The sequence below is a fragment of the Salvelinus sp. IW2-2015 genome, linkage group LG36 (genome assembly GCF_002910315.2).
Source record: "Salvelinus sp. IW2-2015 linkage group LG36, ASM291031v2, whole genome shotgun sequence".
Lineage (NCBI taxonomy): Eukaryota > Metazoa > Chordata > Actinopteri > Salmoniformes > Salmonidae > Salvelinus > Salvelinus sp. IW2-2015.
Window position 1 is genome coordinate 34246352 of NC_036875.1, and position 17736 is coordinate 34264087.

General features: G+C 41.7%; 1 protein-coding gene across 1 annotated transcript; it reads right to left on the reverse strand.

Annotated features, from left to right (window-relative positions):
* Positions 1-13724: 13724 nt before the first annotated feature.
* LOC111959881 (gamma-crystallin M2-like) lies at positions 13725-15234 on the reverse strand. Its single transcript, XM_023981715.2, has 3 exons — positions 15196-15234; positions 14750-14992; positions 13725-14148 (listed from the first exon to the last, which is right to left on the reverse strand). The coding sequence occupies exons 1-3, from the start codon at positions 15202-15204 to the stop codon at positions 13873-13875; spliced, it is 528 nt and encodes a 175-aa protein (XP_023837483.1). The 5' UTR covers positions 15205-15234; the 3' UTR covers positions 13725-13872.
* Between the last annotated feature and the right edge of the window lie 2502 nt (positions 15235-17736).

A 17736-nucleotide genomic window follows, 5' to 3' on the forward strand; every position in this document is an offset into this window, starting at 1 on the left:
TAGTCCTACTATAGCGAAGGCTGTTTCAACAGCTATTTGTCTTGTCTTTTTTATGCTGCCCATTTTTCTGATATCATTACATGTATTTATTGTTTTTGAAAAACTAACAGATTGCTTGTTTTTCGTAAAATGTTTTTCAAACCAAACTTATTATAATGATTCACTGCCCTTCCGTGGCACGCATGCAATGCAACTTCTGGAGAAGTGGGAATGCGATCTGTAAGATGGTTCATATATATCTTTGGGCGCAAGTTTAACGTGAGAGATATTCTCCCTTTCTCTTTATATTGGATCTTTGTCCAACTACTGTGAAAAGTTTGGATGTGAGTAAAACTCTCCATACTGTGTTTTAATATTATATTCCCAATGGAAGCAATTATGGTGCCTGTAAGTGTACTTAGACAGCCTATTTATTAAAAGTTTTTCGTTTGGTTTATAATTTGATTAGAATTATTCTCTCTTTTCAATAATGAATGGAATCTTGCTCAAACATAATGTAATTTACATCAGGCCTAACCCCTATATCAGTGTGAATGCTATGTATATATTTCAACATTGAAGCCATGTGTCACGGAATTCTTCGTCCTCCTCTAACGAGGAGTAAGAAATGTCGGACCAAGATGCAGCGTGGTGAGTATCCATTTTAATAGGAACACTTGAAACAAACAAAATAACGAATGAAGACGAAACAGTCCCGTAAAGTGACAACACAAACACAGGAACTCAGTAACAGGAACAATCACCCACAACCCGCAATACAAAACAGGCTACCTAAATATGGCTCCCAATCAGAGACAACGACAAACACCTGCCTCTGATTGAGAACCATATCAGGCCAAACACATAGAAATAGACAAACTAGACATACAACATAGAATGCCCACTCAGATCACACCCTGACCAAACGAAACATACAAAGCAAACTATGGCCAGGGCGTGACACCATGCAATTACTTAGATTACCGGCTTGGGCCAGGAGCCCTAATTAATGTTCCAGCATGCAGTTATGTGACAGGCGAGGTGTGTGGCAGGGAGGTTGTCACTGCCAGCTGGGCGCATGATGGTCATACGACACACAGCACAGTGACCTCAACAACATGGCCTCCAAAACGCACACTAAAGTCAGCAAAAACACTTAAGTGAATACTGTTAACTACTGTAGTAGAAAACTAATATATACTATATTAATGTACTGTTTTTGCAGATTGTAGTATACTGTAGTATTTGCTGTAGGGTTTAAGCAGACTTTACTGTAGTATTTGTGTGTTATTATATTTGACATAGACATAAGGGAAACCTTCTGGAGAAATACTGAAAGAGCATATTTTTCCATAACCTGTACATAGGTAGGAACGCACTTTCGATAACCTGTAGGGCACACAATATGGTCTATACTCGGCATGCAGTTTTCTCACTTATGGGTGGCACAAATTGCGATATGAGGGAGTGGAATGGGCAGGGTATATGCAAATTAAATACTGTAGTATTTACTGAAGTTAAAAAAGTGTCTTGTTTTTGCGGACTATGGTGTTTTTTGGTGGTCGTTACTGTAGTATTTACTACAAGTGTTTTTTTGCGGATAATACTGTAGTATTTATTGTAGTATTCTACAGTATACTACAACATTCTATAGTAAGTACTACACATGATCGGGAAATACTACAGTGTGTAGTATACTACAGTTTACTAAATCATACTATAGTAAGTACTGTAGTAAACTGAAATATTAAATATTTTTGTGCGGGTAGTTCTATGGTTCTTACACTAGATGCAACTATATAATTTAGATTGCAGTTGTCTGCCTGCCTGTCCAGAACTACAGAAAGCAGCGTGGCCACTCCTTACTAGCTGAGAGACACAGAGCGATGGAAAGAGAGTGGCACTGTCGGATTTTCAATTCACAAGCACTTGCTGAGAGACAAAATCGTTACGATCGATGCACCTCTATCCACCTTAATGAACTGAAGCTTGTTTTAAGAGCTCTGTATCAGCTGCAAGCTGAATATGAATTAGGGCTGTGTGACCGTAGTTTTCTTAGGGAGATTATTTTGGTCACAAGCCATAGCAGACAAATCTTCCCATCCACGTCATTGTCATTTCCCATAAATTATTTATCAGTCTCTCGGGGATGATAGGAATAGTCTTTATATGCGGATTTTAAAATGGATCTTGGAATTAAGTTCCAAGATCGTAAATGTTCAGTGACATTTGTCTGCCAAATTAAACTTCTAACTTTGGTGATGTTTATAAAAGTAAATTATTATCATGGCTCCATATTACATCATTGTTAAACAACGTGTGAGAGAAAAGTTACTTACTCTTTCTGCACCCGTCTAAAACAAGTGACATAACACTAATAACACTCATAAGATTTTCATGAACAACAATGTTTTGTAATGTTTTAAAGCTCTGGACCTGAGGACTGACAAGTGGATGGGATTAAGATGTTTCGATTTTCCAATGAACCACAAAAAGCCTCGTTGAAAAATGGACACCGCCATTATTGCATTTGTCATAAAACAAAGCCACCTCATAAAAAACATGGCACAAAAGGATCAGTTAGTGCAGTGTATGTATATTGCATGTACGGCTATCTATAGCCATGATCATTTTGGATCCGAGACATTCTAGTAACACTGGACCTTGTCGTCGTAAATCAGTTTGAGCTGAGGCAAGAAGCATGAAATGTGCCAAGATGTCAAATAGGGCTTTCATTTTATCCCCTTAAATGAAGTACCTCAGTGATCCTCATTTATTAAACAGACCATTAAGAATATTGCAGAGCAAGCTGATCATAAGAATAGCTAATGTCGGGTTTTGCTTGGTGTCAGGTTTTGGTGTGAACCCCGTTCCTATAAGAGGTACGTCATCCTGTAAACCTCTCAGACAGACAGACCTCTGGGGAAGCCGGGGGAAGGATTTCATTACAGCTTCTGTCTGGTAACTGTACTGTATTGGCTGCATTGTTAACTTCTTAGTGTAATAGGATAATAGTGTCAGTTATTAAACAGGTATTAAACTTGGGGAAATCTTATCCCAAGACGATACACTACATGACCAAAAGTATTCCAAAATCATGGGCATTAATATGGAGTTGGTCCCCCATTTGTTTCTATAACAGTCTCCACTCTTATGGGAAGGCTTTGCACTAGATGTTGGAACATTGCTGCGGGGACTTGCTTCCATTCAGCCACAAGAGCATTACTGAGGTCAAGAACTGATGTTGGGTGATTCGGCCTGGCTCGCAGTCGGCGTTCCAATTCATCTCAAGTTGTTCGATGGGGTTGAGGTCAGGGCTCTGTGCAGGCCAGTTAAGTTCTTCCACACGAATCTGAACAAAACATTTCTATACGGACCTCGCTTTGTGCACGGGGGCATTACAATGCTAAAACAGGAAAGGGCCTTCCCCAAATTGTTGCCACAAAGTTGGAAGCACAGAATCGTCTAGAATGTCACTGTATGCTGTAGCGTTAATCCTCCTCCAGCAAACTTTACAGTTGGCACTATGCATTCGGGTACGTAGCATTCTCCTGGCATCTGCCAAACCCAAATTTGTCTGTCAGACTGCCAGATGGTGAAGCGTGATTCATCACTCCGGAGAACGTCCAATGGCGGCGAGCTTTACACAACTCCAGACGATGCTTGGCATTGCGCATTGCGATTTTAGGCTTGTGTGCGGCTGCTCGGCCACGGAAACCATTTTCATGAAGCTCCTGACGGACAGTTATTGTGCTGATGTTGCTTCCAGAGGCAGTTTGGAAATCGGTAGTGAGTGTTGCAACAAAGGACAGACGATTTTTACGCCCTACGCGCTTCAGCATTCGGCGGTCCCGTTCTGTGAGATTGTGTGGCCTACCACTTCGCGGCTGAGCCGTTGTTGCTCCTAGATGCTTCCACTTCACAATAACAGCACTTACAGTAGATTGCATGGCTGTGTGCTCAATTTTATACACCTGTCAGCAACGGGTGTGGCTGAAATAGCCGAATCCACTAATTTTAAGGGGTGTCCACATACTATTGTATATATACTGTGGTGTGATGTTCGGATGTACCAATCCTGTGCAGGTGTTGTTACACATGGTCTGCCACTGCGAGGATGATCAGCTGTCCGTCCTGTCGCCCTGTAGCGCTGTCTTAGGCGTCTCACAGTACGGACATTGCAATTTATTGCCCTGGCCACATCTGCAGTCCTCATGCCTCCTTGCAGCATGCCTAAGGCACTTTCACGCAGATGAGTAGGGACCCTGGCCATCTTTCTTTTGGTGTTTTTCAGAGTCAGTAGAAAGGTCTCTTTAGTGTCCTAAGTTTTCATAACTGTGACCTTAATTGCCTACCGTCTGTAAGCTGTTAGTGTCTTAATGACCTTTCCACAGGTGCATGTTCATTAATTGTTTATGGTTCATTGAACAAGCATGGGAAACAGTGCTAAACCCTTTAAAATGAAGACCTGTGAAGTTATTTGGATTTTTACAAATTATCTTTGAAAGACAGGGTCCTGAAAAAGGGAAGTTCATTTTTTTGCTGGGTTTTTTTTTTTTGCTTAACAGGTATGGCTCAAAACGGGTTGCCGCTGCGTGCATGTCTGTACTGTATTGCCTGAATGACGGGTCGCCACTGGGTCCACGTCTCTACTGTATCGCCTGGTAGTTTGGGCCTTCTCTGTCTATTGTCATTCCCTGGGCCTGGGTAGAAGCAAAGCTCTGTAGATTAAATCCCCAAGCTGTGATGTTATGGTGACAGCCTGCTAGGACGTTGTGTCAGATGTCTTCAATGGACACAGAGATTCTCTATTGGCATGAGATGCAGTGGCAGACCCCACAGGTGCCAGGTAATTAACCCCTGAGTTGGCCTAGTGACAGGGCTTTGGCTTGGTACACTCTTAGAAAAAAGGGTTCCAAAAGGGTTCTCATAGGAGAACCCTTTGAAGAACCCCAATTGGTTCCAGGTAGACCCATGTGGGTTCTTCAAAGGGTTCTCCTATGATGATCCTTTTGGTTCTTGATAGCAACTTTTTTTCTAAGAGTGTACACCTTCCTCTAAGTTCTTCTTATCCATTACCAAAGTCAAAACCCTGAAACATTCCCTGTATTTGGCAATGGGTGGTGGCAGGGTAGCCTAGTGGTTAGAGCATTGGGCTAGTAACCGAAAGGTTGCAAGTTTGAATCCCTGAGCTGACAAGGTAAAAATCTGTTGTTCTGCCCCTGAACAAGGCAGTTAACCCACTGTTCCTAGGCCATCATTGAAAATAAGAATTTGTTCTTGCCTAGTTAAATAAAGGTCAAATAAAAGAAATAAAAAATAGTCCCAGCTATCCGGGATCCTTGGGACGTCCTGACATTATACCATTGAAGTTGACATTTAAAATGGTGAAGGTAAGGGTTAAGGTTAGGATTAGGGTAGGGGTTTAAGGTAGGAACGTCCCAAGGTTTCTGGATTGCACTAACCATTTGGCAATGTTATTCAAGCGTATTTCCTCTCAGTTGTTGACCAGGGCAAGCATGGCTGGCTCCCCTATCTGGATGGAGGACATTATGCTATCACTATATGACCCAGGTGTGACACACCAGACCAAACAGCAGGGGTCGCTGTCCGTGTAACTCAGTGTAACTGCATCCCCATGTATAATCTGTCTGTCTTTCTAAACCTCTGCGCATGTTGGCGTCCATGCTAGAAGAGGCCAGTTTAGGTAAACAAGGGTATAGTGGAGGCCAGTGACCCCGCTGGGGGAAAGTGCTGGCGTAGGGCCTTTTTGTTGAAAAGGCCTGTGTTGTTTCAGAGAGCCCTGTGCCTGCTAGTATCAGCACCAAGCGGGACTGGCATGCGCTGGGCCCTTATTGGCAAATCCCATGAGTCATCAGCACAGTGGTCTGACCTCTTTGTTAAAAGGTTTAACTGCATGCTGCCTATTGACCACTTTCTATGGTAACGGTGCTGGACTCCTGGCATAACACATCATGCGCCGCGGGCACACATTGGCCTGCCCCCCTGACCTGACGCATCACACACACCCATCTCTCTCCAACCCTCCCACCTGGGCCCTATAAACAGAGACAATACATAGGCCTAATACCTTTATCACAGATTTTTTTGCAAAACTTCATAGTTTCCCTAGTTACACCCAATCTCTATCTGAAAGATTTAGTGACATTTTTTGAAGTATTTGGCATTTCATGTTATTAACAGAAAACAACTGTATTGACCAGAAGTAGAGAGTCTATTTATTTACTTATATTTTCCACTGAAATTCGGGTATTAAAGTATATGGTGAGAAATTTCAGTAGAGGTGTAGAGAGAGTTTCTCGTTGATAACCAGACTGGGAGTCAATGTACAGTAGGTGCTGGCTCAATGAGAGAATAGAACATCAGAAACAAAGAGAAGAGTGGAATGCTTTGCCAGTCTGATTCAGCAATAAGTCTTGAAAGTCTGCGATAAATCTTGATAGTCTGCGTTAAGTGTTGATAGTCTAACAAATATTGATAGTACGCAATAAATCTTGCTGGTCTGTAAAAAGTTTTGATGGCCTGTGATGAGTCTTGACAGCCTGCAATAAGTCTTGATGGTCTGTGATAAGTCTTGATAGTGAGCAATAAGTCTTTATAGTCTGCAATAAGTATTGATAGTCTGCAATAAGTATTGATATTATCTGCAAGGAGTTTCATAGTCTGCAATAAGTATTGTTAGTCTGACTGAAATAAGTCATGATAGTTGCAGCATCCAATCTTTGCATGACTGAAGTTAATTGAATTAACTCCTTTCTAACCCATTAAAGTAATTTAAATTAATGAAATATACCCCTTGATTTAGAAGAATTATGCATTTTGCATCATAAGCAGATGATATCTGTATTTTGAAAGTTACATATCTTGAAAACTTTTTTGTGACTATGACAACAATGGACTACCAAAACAAATACCAAAAGAAAGACAGAGGTTCATCTATCATTTGAACACAATGTTTTAATTTGATTAATACATGTGAAATAACAGTTATGATTATTAACAGGCATGTAGTGAGGCAACTCTAAAAGATCTGAACGCGGCGGATGGACCCCACGTTAGGGTGCTTGGTGTTCCACTCGGTGAAGCGGCGGTACACTGCCCTATCCAGCAGGTGCTGGCGGCCGTGGTACTTGGGGTGCTCGTAGAACACCCAGGCGCCGTCCATCACATTGCAGGAGTGCACCTCGCGGAGACGCCAGCGCTCGGGGAGGTTAGGCTTGTCTTCTCTGAACTCCATCATCTGACCGGCAAAGTCAGAACGCTTGTAGAGGCGGATCCTGAACATGCCAGAGGTCTAGAATACAAAGAGGGAACAGAGAGGGTACTTGTATTTATTATGGATCCCCATTAGCTGCTTCCAAAGCAGCAGCTACTCTTCCTTGGGTCCAGCAAAATTAAGGCAGTTTATACAATTTTAAAACATTGCAACACATTCACAGATTTCACAACACACTGTGTGCCTTCAGGCTCCTACTCCACCACTACCACATATCTACAGTACTAAATCCATGTGTTCCCACTCTCCACCCGGATGGATTTGCAGCGGTGGCTGAAACCGCAAACCAATATGGCAGAATACAAACAGTGTAGCTATTCCCTCTGTAAGGCAATCAAACAGGCAAAATGTCAGCATAGAGACAAAGTGGAGTCGCAATTCAACAGCTCAGACACGAGACGTATGTGGCAGGGTCTACAGACAATCACGGACTACAAACAGAAAACCAGCCACGTCGCGGACACCGTCTTGCTTCCGGACAAGCTAAACACCTTCTTCGACCGCTTTGAGGAAACGACGAGACAGCCTATAGGGAGGAAGTGAGGGCTCTGGGAGTGTGGTGCAAGGAAAATAACCTCTCACTCAACGTCAACAAAACAAAGGAGATTATCGTGGACTTCAGGAAACAGCAGAGGGAGCACCCCCCTATCCACATCGACAGGACAGCAGTGTAGAAAGTGGAACGTTTCAAGTTCCTCAGTATACACATCACTGACAAACTGAAATGGTCCACCCACAGGAGGCTGAAGAAATGTGGCTTGGCACCTAAAATTTGCTTTTCTTTCAAAAGCAAGGACATTTCTAAGTGACCCCAAACTTTTGAACGGTAGTGTGTATATATATTATTTTTTTATAAAAAAGTGAAGCCACTCAACATTTACATTACATTCAGTCATCTAACAGACTCCATCCAGAGCGACCCACAGAAGTCACCAGGGTCAACGCCGTGCTCAAGGGCACGTTGACAGATCTCCCACAAGGTCAAAAACGGGGACCCGAACAAGCGACCTATAAGCCACCGGCCCAAGCTCCCAACCGCCAGGCAGCCAGCCCTCCAAGATCCATCCCACAGTTCCCCAGGAGCTGCCCATCAACCCTCCCCCCAATCCCGAGATTTAAAAATAATAATAAAACAACTCCATTCCTAACCCTCAAGATGGAAATCTTACACACTGTGGCCTTTTTCTCTGGGAAACATTCTGTGTTTTTACTTCTTGGATTTCTTGAATTCACCTTTCGTGGTATACAGTAACTGTAATTATGAAAACATATTGATATTTACTTAGATATTGACCACTTTGTTTATAATATGCGCACTTTGATGTAAAAGTTCCATGCTCTTCCATAACATCCATGTGACCTCAATCATCCCCCGAAACAAACTCATGTTTATCAGGTATGAGCAGGTCGCAGTTGTAAATGAGAACTTGTTCTCAACTGGCCTACCTGGTTAAATAAAGGTGAAATAAATAAATACATTCGACAACTTTATTGTAATCCCACCATGCAACTTCAATCATCTTTTTCCAGTGGCTCAGAATTCCAGTGGCAATTCTCTTCAGTAGTTCCTTTTAGAATTCCATGATGCTGCAGATGGAGCCCACAGTGGCACACAGAGCTCCTTACTTGGTGTAGGAACAGTACTCCCTTCTCTCCCGAAGGTACTGGCGGCCGCGGAAGTTTGGGTGCTCGAAGAAGACCCAGGAACCCTCCTGGACCTTGCAGGAGTGGATCTCGGGGCTGTGGCAACACTCCTGGACTGAGGGTTAGGTTCTCAGTCATCTCCAGGGACTGGCCATAGAAGTTGGGCTTCTCAAACAGACTCAGCCTTTATCATTCCACATCGTCTTTGGTCCCCACGTCTACATGACATACTGTACATTTCTGATGACCTGACAGGAACTTATACAGTCGTTGAAGCCCATCCAGTGCTGGTAGTCTGCGTACCCCCGGGGTCTACAATGTACTGATAGCCAATGTAGTCGCAGCGCTCAGAGTACCCATCAGCCGCCCTCCACCTGGCAAGAGTTTCATCAAGAAAAAAAGCCATGCAGGTCAGCGAAGTCTCCTTTGGATTCGATCGCCCCTGAAATTTTCTGTCTTCTGTTGGAGGAGAAAAGACAGTTGGTCACAATTCTGAATTCTATAATATAGTTCCAGAATTCCAGAACTATGGAACTATGGACGTAGAAGTATGGAACTATGGAATTAGTACTATGGAACAGGTACTTATTCATTAAAGGAAGCTTCACCAGAACACATCTCACCTTCTTAATTTCTTCAGAGTTCAGAACACCAGGCGTAGTGAACAGCACTAAAGCTCAGGGTCTGCAGGTATCCTTTTTATACATGTTAGAGACACTAACACCAAGCACATGGTTAGCACCAAATTAATCAGATATTTCAATCAGCTATTCAAATATTTATGTAGGATCAACGCATTGTTCAAAAGCACTGAATTACCGATCCACACACAGTAGCAGGTGGAAAGTGCCAAACCTCAGTCAGTTAATGTGGGATCAAAACCAATCTAGGGCCATCAAGGCCAGCTGGAGATAAACATGGACCATAGAAATCTAATGAGTAACACTATACGTTTTAACCCATGAAAACCCATGTCATGATGCATTTAGTCTAGGACTTATTAACAGGCTCTTAACAGGCTGTCTGTATCTAATGCACAACAAACAAAATGTTACAAACAGTACTTCTCTGTTAAAGTACAGGATTTTTCTGCATAGAAAAGTATTGGACGGGTCGCCTAAGTTAGTATACTGTATATACCTGTATATAAAACATCTGAATGGTAAAAGGTTTTCAGTGTAAACTTAAATAACAAACAGATATACAGTATATAGAAAAGATAATAGACCAATATATTTTCATCTTTGAGAACTTATAATTATAAAAACTAGACAGTCACAGAGAATTTTAAATTCCCAAAATGATCCATTCAGGAGAATTTTTTTCCATGGCATGGGGCCCCCATTGATTTTTTTAGAATGTTTGAGTCACTCCGATAGCATAAGAACATTGCATAAGCTATGACAAAATATGTAGAATTGCAGGAAACTAGCTTTAAAATAGCTAAATGTTCTCTATGCGGCCAAGAGGGCCTCTAAAACGTTCGGTTGGCGACCGCGCTAATGGCCAAGCCCACAGCCACACCCCGCAACACCCACCACCTAAGCCCCATTTTGATCCAGAAATAAACCCTGACAGTATCCCTTAATTTAGATAATCCTTTATATTTACATTGAAATTACTATTAAAACGTGAAGAAATTTAACATTTAAGAAAACGTTAGTTAGGCCAGTCGTACAGAGTCATAAAGGTAAAATCCTAATGAGGCCAAATATGATTCTCTATGCAGTTCATACAGTTCATGCTAATGCATTCTTTACTCAGTATGCCAACTGTTGGCATTCATGCTGTAGTTGATGAAACCATCAATTATGTTGTGTAGAGGTAAAAGGTGGCATTGATTTCTGCAGTCTCCCTCTGCATTTTTTTCATCCATATACTGTAGCTCCGTTTCAAACCAAAGCAACTGTGTTTAAAGTATTTAACTTGCAGAAAAGCCCACCAGCACAACGCCAATGTAACCGATGTGAAATGGCTAGCTAGTTAGCGGTGGTGCGCGCTAATAGCGTTTCAATCGGGGACGTCACTCGCTTTGAGACCTTGAAGTAGTGGTTCCCCTTGCTCTGCAAGGGCCGCGGCTTTTATGGCGCGATGGGTAACGATGCTTTGTGAGTGACTGTGGTTGATGTGTGCAGAGGGTCCCTGGTTTGAGCCCAGGTTGGGGCGAGGAGAGGGACGGAAGCTATACTGTTACATTGATGCTGTTGACCCGGATCACTGGTTGCAGCGGAAAAGGAGAAGGTCAAAAGGGGGGTGAGTGTAACCGATGTGAAATGGCTAGCTAGTTAGCGGTGGTGCGCGCTAATAGCGTTTCAATCGGTGATGTCACTCGCTTTGAGACCTTGAAGTAGTGGTTCCCCGCGGATTTTGTGGAGCGATGGGTAACGATGCTTCGTGGGTGACTGTTGTTGATGTTGTTGATGTGTGCAGAGGGTCCCTGGTTTGCGCCCGGGTCGGTGCGAGGGGACGGTCTAAAGTTATACTGTTACACCAAGACAGATTTCTAACAACATTAGTAAGGCGATACAGTTCTATGATTCTGATTGTAGCTAGCTTCAGCTATTGGTTAAGTTATTCATTTTATTTGCATTGATTTACAAAATGGTTATAGACAGATCCAGGATCAACACAGCTTAATGACGATCCAGGCTCAACATAGCTTAATGACGATCCAGACTCAACATAGCTTAATGACGATCCAGGATCAACACAGCTTAATGACGATCCAGGATCAACATAGCTTAATGACGATCCAGGATCAACACAGCTTAATTAAGATCCAGGAGTTAGATCAAAGTGAACTTGTTTCACAGTCAGAACATTGGAATATGATCCTGGATAAAGCAGTAATATTTACTGTAGTACATCACATTGAACATGTAAACTGTCACAGCGACTTATGTATACATCCATCAAAAATTACTTAAGCCATTCATTGTATTGTAAATTCCTTGTTTCTTGACTTGAATATTCGATGTGGTGTGTGTTTGTTGTTCGGATACATAATGGAAACACTTGAGTACATGAGGGAAACAAAGTAGATTGAAAGCAGGTGCTTTCATGAAGGTGTGTTCATGATGGTGTTCTTCGGCTTGCAAGCCTCCCCTTTTTCCTCCAAACATAACGATGGTCATTATGGCCAAAAAGTTATATTTTTGTTTCATCAGACCAGAGGACATTTCACCAAAAAGTATGATCTTTGTCCCCATGTGCAGTTGCAAACCGTAGTCTGGCTTTTTTATGGCGGTTTTGGAGCAGTGGCTTCTTCCTTGCTCAGCGGCCTTTCAGGATATGTCGATATAGGACTCGTTTTACTGTGGATATAGATACTTTTGTACCTGTTTCCTCCAGCATCTTCACAAGGTCCTTTGCTGTTGTTCTGGGAATGATTTGCACTTTTCGCACCAAAGTACGTTCATCTCTAGGAGACAGAACGAGTCTCCTTCCTGAGCGGTATGACGGCTGCATGGTCCCATGGTGTTTATACTTGAGTATTATTGTTTGTACAGATGAACGTGGTACCTTCAAGTGTTTGAAAATTGCTCGCAAGGATGAACCAGACTTGTGGAGGTCTACAATTTATTTTCTGAGGTCTGATTTCTTTTGATTTTTCCATGATGTCAAGCAACGAGGCACTGAGTTTGAAGGTAGGCCTTGAAATACATCCACAGGTACACCTCCAATTGACTCAAATTATGTCAATTAGCCTATCAGAAGCTCCTAAAGCCATGACATAATTTTATGGAATTTTCCAAGCTGTTTAAAGGCACAGTCAACTTAGTGTATGTAAACTTCTGACCCACTGGAATTGTGATACAGTGAAATAATCTGTCTGTAAACAATTGTTGGGAAAAATACTTGTGTCATGTACAAAGTAGATGTCCTAACCGACTTGCCAAAACTATAGTTTGTTAACAAGAAATTTGTGGAGTGGTTGAAAAACGAGTTTTTATGACTCCAACCTAAGTGTATGTAAACTTCTGACTTCAACTGTATAAAAATGCTGGTCAGGCCATTATTTTTGCAAATATCTTGTCTACCATGGCTATGGCCCTATAGGATGACAATGCCTCCATCCACAGGGCACGATTGGTCACTGAATGGTTTGATGAGCATGAAAATTATGTGAACAATATGCCATGGCCATCTCAGTCACCAGATCTCAACCCAAATTAACACTTATTGGAGATTCTAGAGATGCGCCTGGGACAGCGTTTTTCACCACCATTAACAAAACACCAAATTATAGAATTTCTTGTGGAAAAATGGTGTTGCATTCCTACAACAGAGTTCCAGACACTTGTAGAATATATGCCAAGGTGCATTAAAGCTGTTCTTGTTCATGGTGGCCCAGCACCCTATAAAGACACTTTATGTTGGTGTTTCCTTTATTTTGGCAGTTACTTGTACATTCCTTTGTTCAGAGACTTTCCTTCTTAATCCAATTCTTACTGAACTGTGTTGTGTGCTAATATGATATGGTATTCTAGGTCTTTGAGTGGTACAGTAACATTCTGATTCATTGTAATGTGTCTTGAATTTAAACAAGCAGGAGTCTCCTGTTATCATCCAACTTTTCATTATGACTTGTATTGTATGTTCATTTTTATTGTTAACCTTTACGGAATTGTGTAAATACTTCTTTCCTTGTAGGGCAATAGACTATTATATATTATTCTATTCTGTTATATTCTGTTCTACAGTTGATGAAATGCTAGCAAAGATTACTAAAGAAAACTGAGTAAGTAGATCTACTGGTGTTGACGTACATGTGTGCCCTGTGTTGTTATCCATGTCAAAGTAATGAAGACAGCAGCGTTTGTGCGGATTAGACAGGGTTTTATTTGTTGGCCTGTAACACTCTCACACAGAGGTGGGTGTCATAAGCGGCAGAGAGGTTAATGGGAAAGGATGTAGTCGTAGGGCTCTAGAACACTAGGAGTCTTAGGATTCTAGAACTCTGTGATCCTGCGGAAGGAGCCCACGACAGGGGAGGTGGCGCCCCAGTCTGTGAAGTTACGGTACTCTCCGCGCTCCAGGAAGTACTGCTGCCCCCTGTAGTTGGGCAGCTCATAGAAGACCCAGGCACCGTCTATCACTACAGCAGAGTGGAATTCACAGAACTTGAAGGCTTCATGGACCGATGGGCAGTCTTCGCTCCACTCTGCCATCTGGCCAGCTAAATCTGGCCTGTCATAGAACCTGATCTTGTAGGAATTTCCATAGACCTGCAAAATAAATACAACCAAAAATACATAAATGCCAGTATCCCTAATTAATAATATAAAAGTAATCACTTTAATTATTTAAATTGCCATTAATCTGTATGTTCTTAACAATATTAGGCCTTTGGAATGCCTCTTTAAATAGGTTTCTTGGCTGTTGTCCTGGTTTCCTTCAACAATTGATGTGCATGGGCCTGGACGTGAGGGAAACTGCTGCCAAAACATGAGCCTTTTATCTCTCCTTATTGTCTGTTGGCTTTTGACTGATCATTGCCTGGTTGGTGCACCCTGGGGCATTCCATTTACTGCCCTGCATCCAAATCTGGTCAGACACTTTTTAACATCCTAATTGCCAAAACCCAAATATACAAGTGTAATATAAATGACAAGTTTATGATGTCTCTGATATAAAATGTAGATCTGTCAAAAAGCAAAAAATGCTGGAAATATAGCAAATCAAGAAACAGCGCAGATTATCAACTTCTTGCCTCAAGTCGTCAGTATCTATCTACTGACACGTCCGATCCATCAGTGCCATCTTCAAACTTAACGATAGAGTTAGTAGGCTTACAGTTTGTAGCCTACTATTGGTAGGAAGGCTTACATTTTTAATAGAGCGACAGGATCTGATGTTGTCGTTGAAGCCCATCCACTGCTGGTGGTCAGGGTACTCCCCAGAGGTCAGCACGTACTGGTAGCCTCCGTAGTTGGGGCGCTCGTACAGCACCCAGCAGCCGCTCTCCACCCTGATGGAGTTACAGCGGCTGAAGTAGGAGTGCAGGTCTGGGCAGTCGCTGTTGCACTCATAACTACGACCTTGGAAGTTCTTCTCCTCAAAGAATACAATCTGGAAGAGAGAGAGGGAGAGAAAGAGAAAAGCCTGGTAAGATACAGGCCAACCTGGCTGTCACGATTGCTCTTCTGGCGAAGCTGCAATACTGCAATACATAACAACGCTGCTTGAAGTTACAGAAGTTACAAAAACCTAAAGTCTACTTTTTTGTAAAGTTTTAAATGTATTCTTGTATATAATCCAAAGGCTCTTCTTACCTTTCCCATTTTTTTTATTGTTATTGTTCACCTCCCACTCACCAGCAGCACTGCCGAGGTTTATATCCAAATCCAGAATGTGCCGACAAGGGAAAAGCCTTTGTTAACTAAATTAGCCTGATTTGCATATCATCAAAATGGTTTGTTCAAGTTTGATTTCCCTTTGTCCCAATGTAATGGCTCTGTATCAAAGAATTGCCAGAACTGTGATGTGAAAGTTATAAAGGCCAAGTCTCCCAACCTATCCCCTAAATGCGTTATATGGATTGCTTTCAATCAGTCCGCTATCAAGGGACCTTGATTGGTTTCTATTGGCGTCTAGTATTGTGTGATCTATAATCGTTTTTTGGGAGGGTGGAGATTTAATTTTGTCTTGAGCATGATGTTCAGGATCTGTCTTGTTTTGCAACTGTCTGGTCTCATCGTCTGAAGTTGTAGAACTGTCTGGTCTCATCGTCTGAAGTTGTAGAACTGTCTGGTCTCATCGTCTGAAGTTGTAGAACTGTCTGGTCTCATTCGTCTGAATGTAGAACGCTCTCGTCTCATCGTCTGAAGTTGTAGAACGCTCTCGTCTCATCGTCTGAAGTTGTAGAACTGTCTGGTCTCATCGTCTGAAGTTGTAGAACTGTCTGGTCTCATTGTTGAATGATCAATGAAGGATTCGGCAGGTAGCCTAGTGGTTAGAGTGTTGGGCTAGTAACTGAAAAGTTGCAAGATCGAACCCATGTGCTGACAAGGTAAAAATCTGGTGTTCTGCACCTGAACAAGGCAATTAACCCACTGTTCCTAGGCCGTCATTGAAAATAAGAATTTGTTCTTAACTGACTTGCCTAGTTAAATAAAGGTAAAAATATATATATATGATATGGTAACAGACACAGCATCTCAAGGGGAAAAGGGAATCAAATGGCCCAAAAGCATCAGGCAAGCAGTTATTCAAATAATTCTATGATGGAACAAGGCAAGAATGTCGAGGAGAAAGATAGCCTAACTAATACAGAGGTACGCACATATTTCAGGAGGAAGATGGAGGAAGATGAGGAAGAATGGTTCCCTCTCAACTGGGTGTCTTCCTGGGTGAGGTGAAGCTATGGAAGAAGAATGGAGATCTTCCTCCCCCATGAAGAGGTGTCTCCTTATTTGAAGTTTGTTTGTCCTTCTCCATCTTGGTGTCGACTGTAGATTGGGAGAAGGAGGTGTCCTTCCTAGTCAGTGGCGCGGCATGAAGTCGCTACAGCTCTAACGACTGAACTTTCATCCCAATAGTAGTTATCGAGTCATCATTTAGTAGTAATTGATGTGTTCCTTTTGAGACTTTCGCTGTGCTCTTAATTTACAGTAGATACAGAGGAATGAGCATGCCAATGGATTGTTAACAAAACTGTCGGAAATGATTGATGACATGACACAACATTTTTTTATTTTTTTATTTTTTTTATTTCACCTTTATTTAACCAGGTAGGCTAGTTGAGAACAAGTTCTCATTTGCAACTGCGACCTGGCCAAGATAAAGCATAGCAGTGTGAACAGACAACACAGAGTTACACATGGAGTAAACAATAAACAAGTCAATAACATGGTAGAAAAAAAAGAGAATCTATATACAATGTGTGCAAAAGGCATGAGGTAGGCAATAAATCGAATAATTACAATTTAGCAGATTAACACTGATTAACACAGATTAACATGAACTGCGAACCAAAACAAGGATATTTTCTCAGGTTGCAAGTGTGACCACTATGACTTAGTTTCATCAATCTTTCAATGAATGTCTCACTCGGATTGTGAAATAGTATTGACATATTTCAAGAATGACAAAGGAACTCCTCTGTGAGCTCTGTGCAGAGTAGAGAGTTTCTGGATGACTATATAGGGACTTTGTGACTCCGTTCTATAACAAAACGATGTGAAAAATGTGATTAGATATATTAACTCTGAATCGAAGGCTGTATTACTCCGTTGACTATTTCTAAACAAACAATGTATAGCTTCAACATGTTTAAAACTGTCATGCCGATCTCATGGACTGTCTTTTTTAGTTATACTGTAGATCTGTCATTCTCATTGAAAGCAAGTCAAGACGCGGTAGATCTGTTCTATGTGCACTATTTCTATGCTTCCCTTTTCCTTTCAAGCGTCTTTTTGTATATCTGCTTCAAACAGCTAAAAATACAATATTTTTGGTTTATGCAAAATATATTTCAAAGCAGTTTAGATGGTACAATGATTCTCTACACTATACTTGCTTGTTTTGTCACAAACTGAAATTAAGCGAACTACTAGAATTTCAACAACCAGGAAATGGCGGAGCGATTTATGCATAGAGCACCTTTAATTTGTTGAACAACTGTTGGCATTTTGAAGCATGCCCTTGATTAAAGCCACAAACATTGGCTTTGTATGGGGGATGGGGCTGGGAAAATGTAACCACAGAGCTATGGATGCCAGGGTTGACTGTCCATGAGATTGAAATGATAGGTTTGAATGTTTACAAATACTCACATGACAACACAAACATAAACAATGGAGTAAAACAAACTT

Bases quoted from the DNA above. Each gene is read 5' to 3' on its own strand.
- LOC111959881 (XM_023981715.2), bottom strand. The intron at 14,149-14,749 runs GTAAGCCTTCCT...TTTATTTTGCAG, and splicing joins CCTGTCGCTCTATTAAAAAT to GTCTATGGAAATTCCTACAA.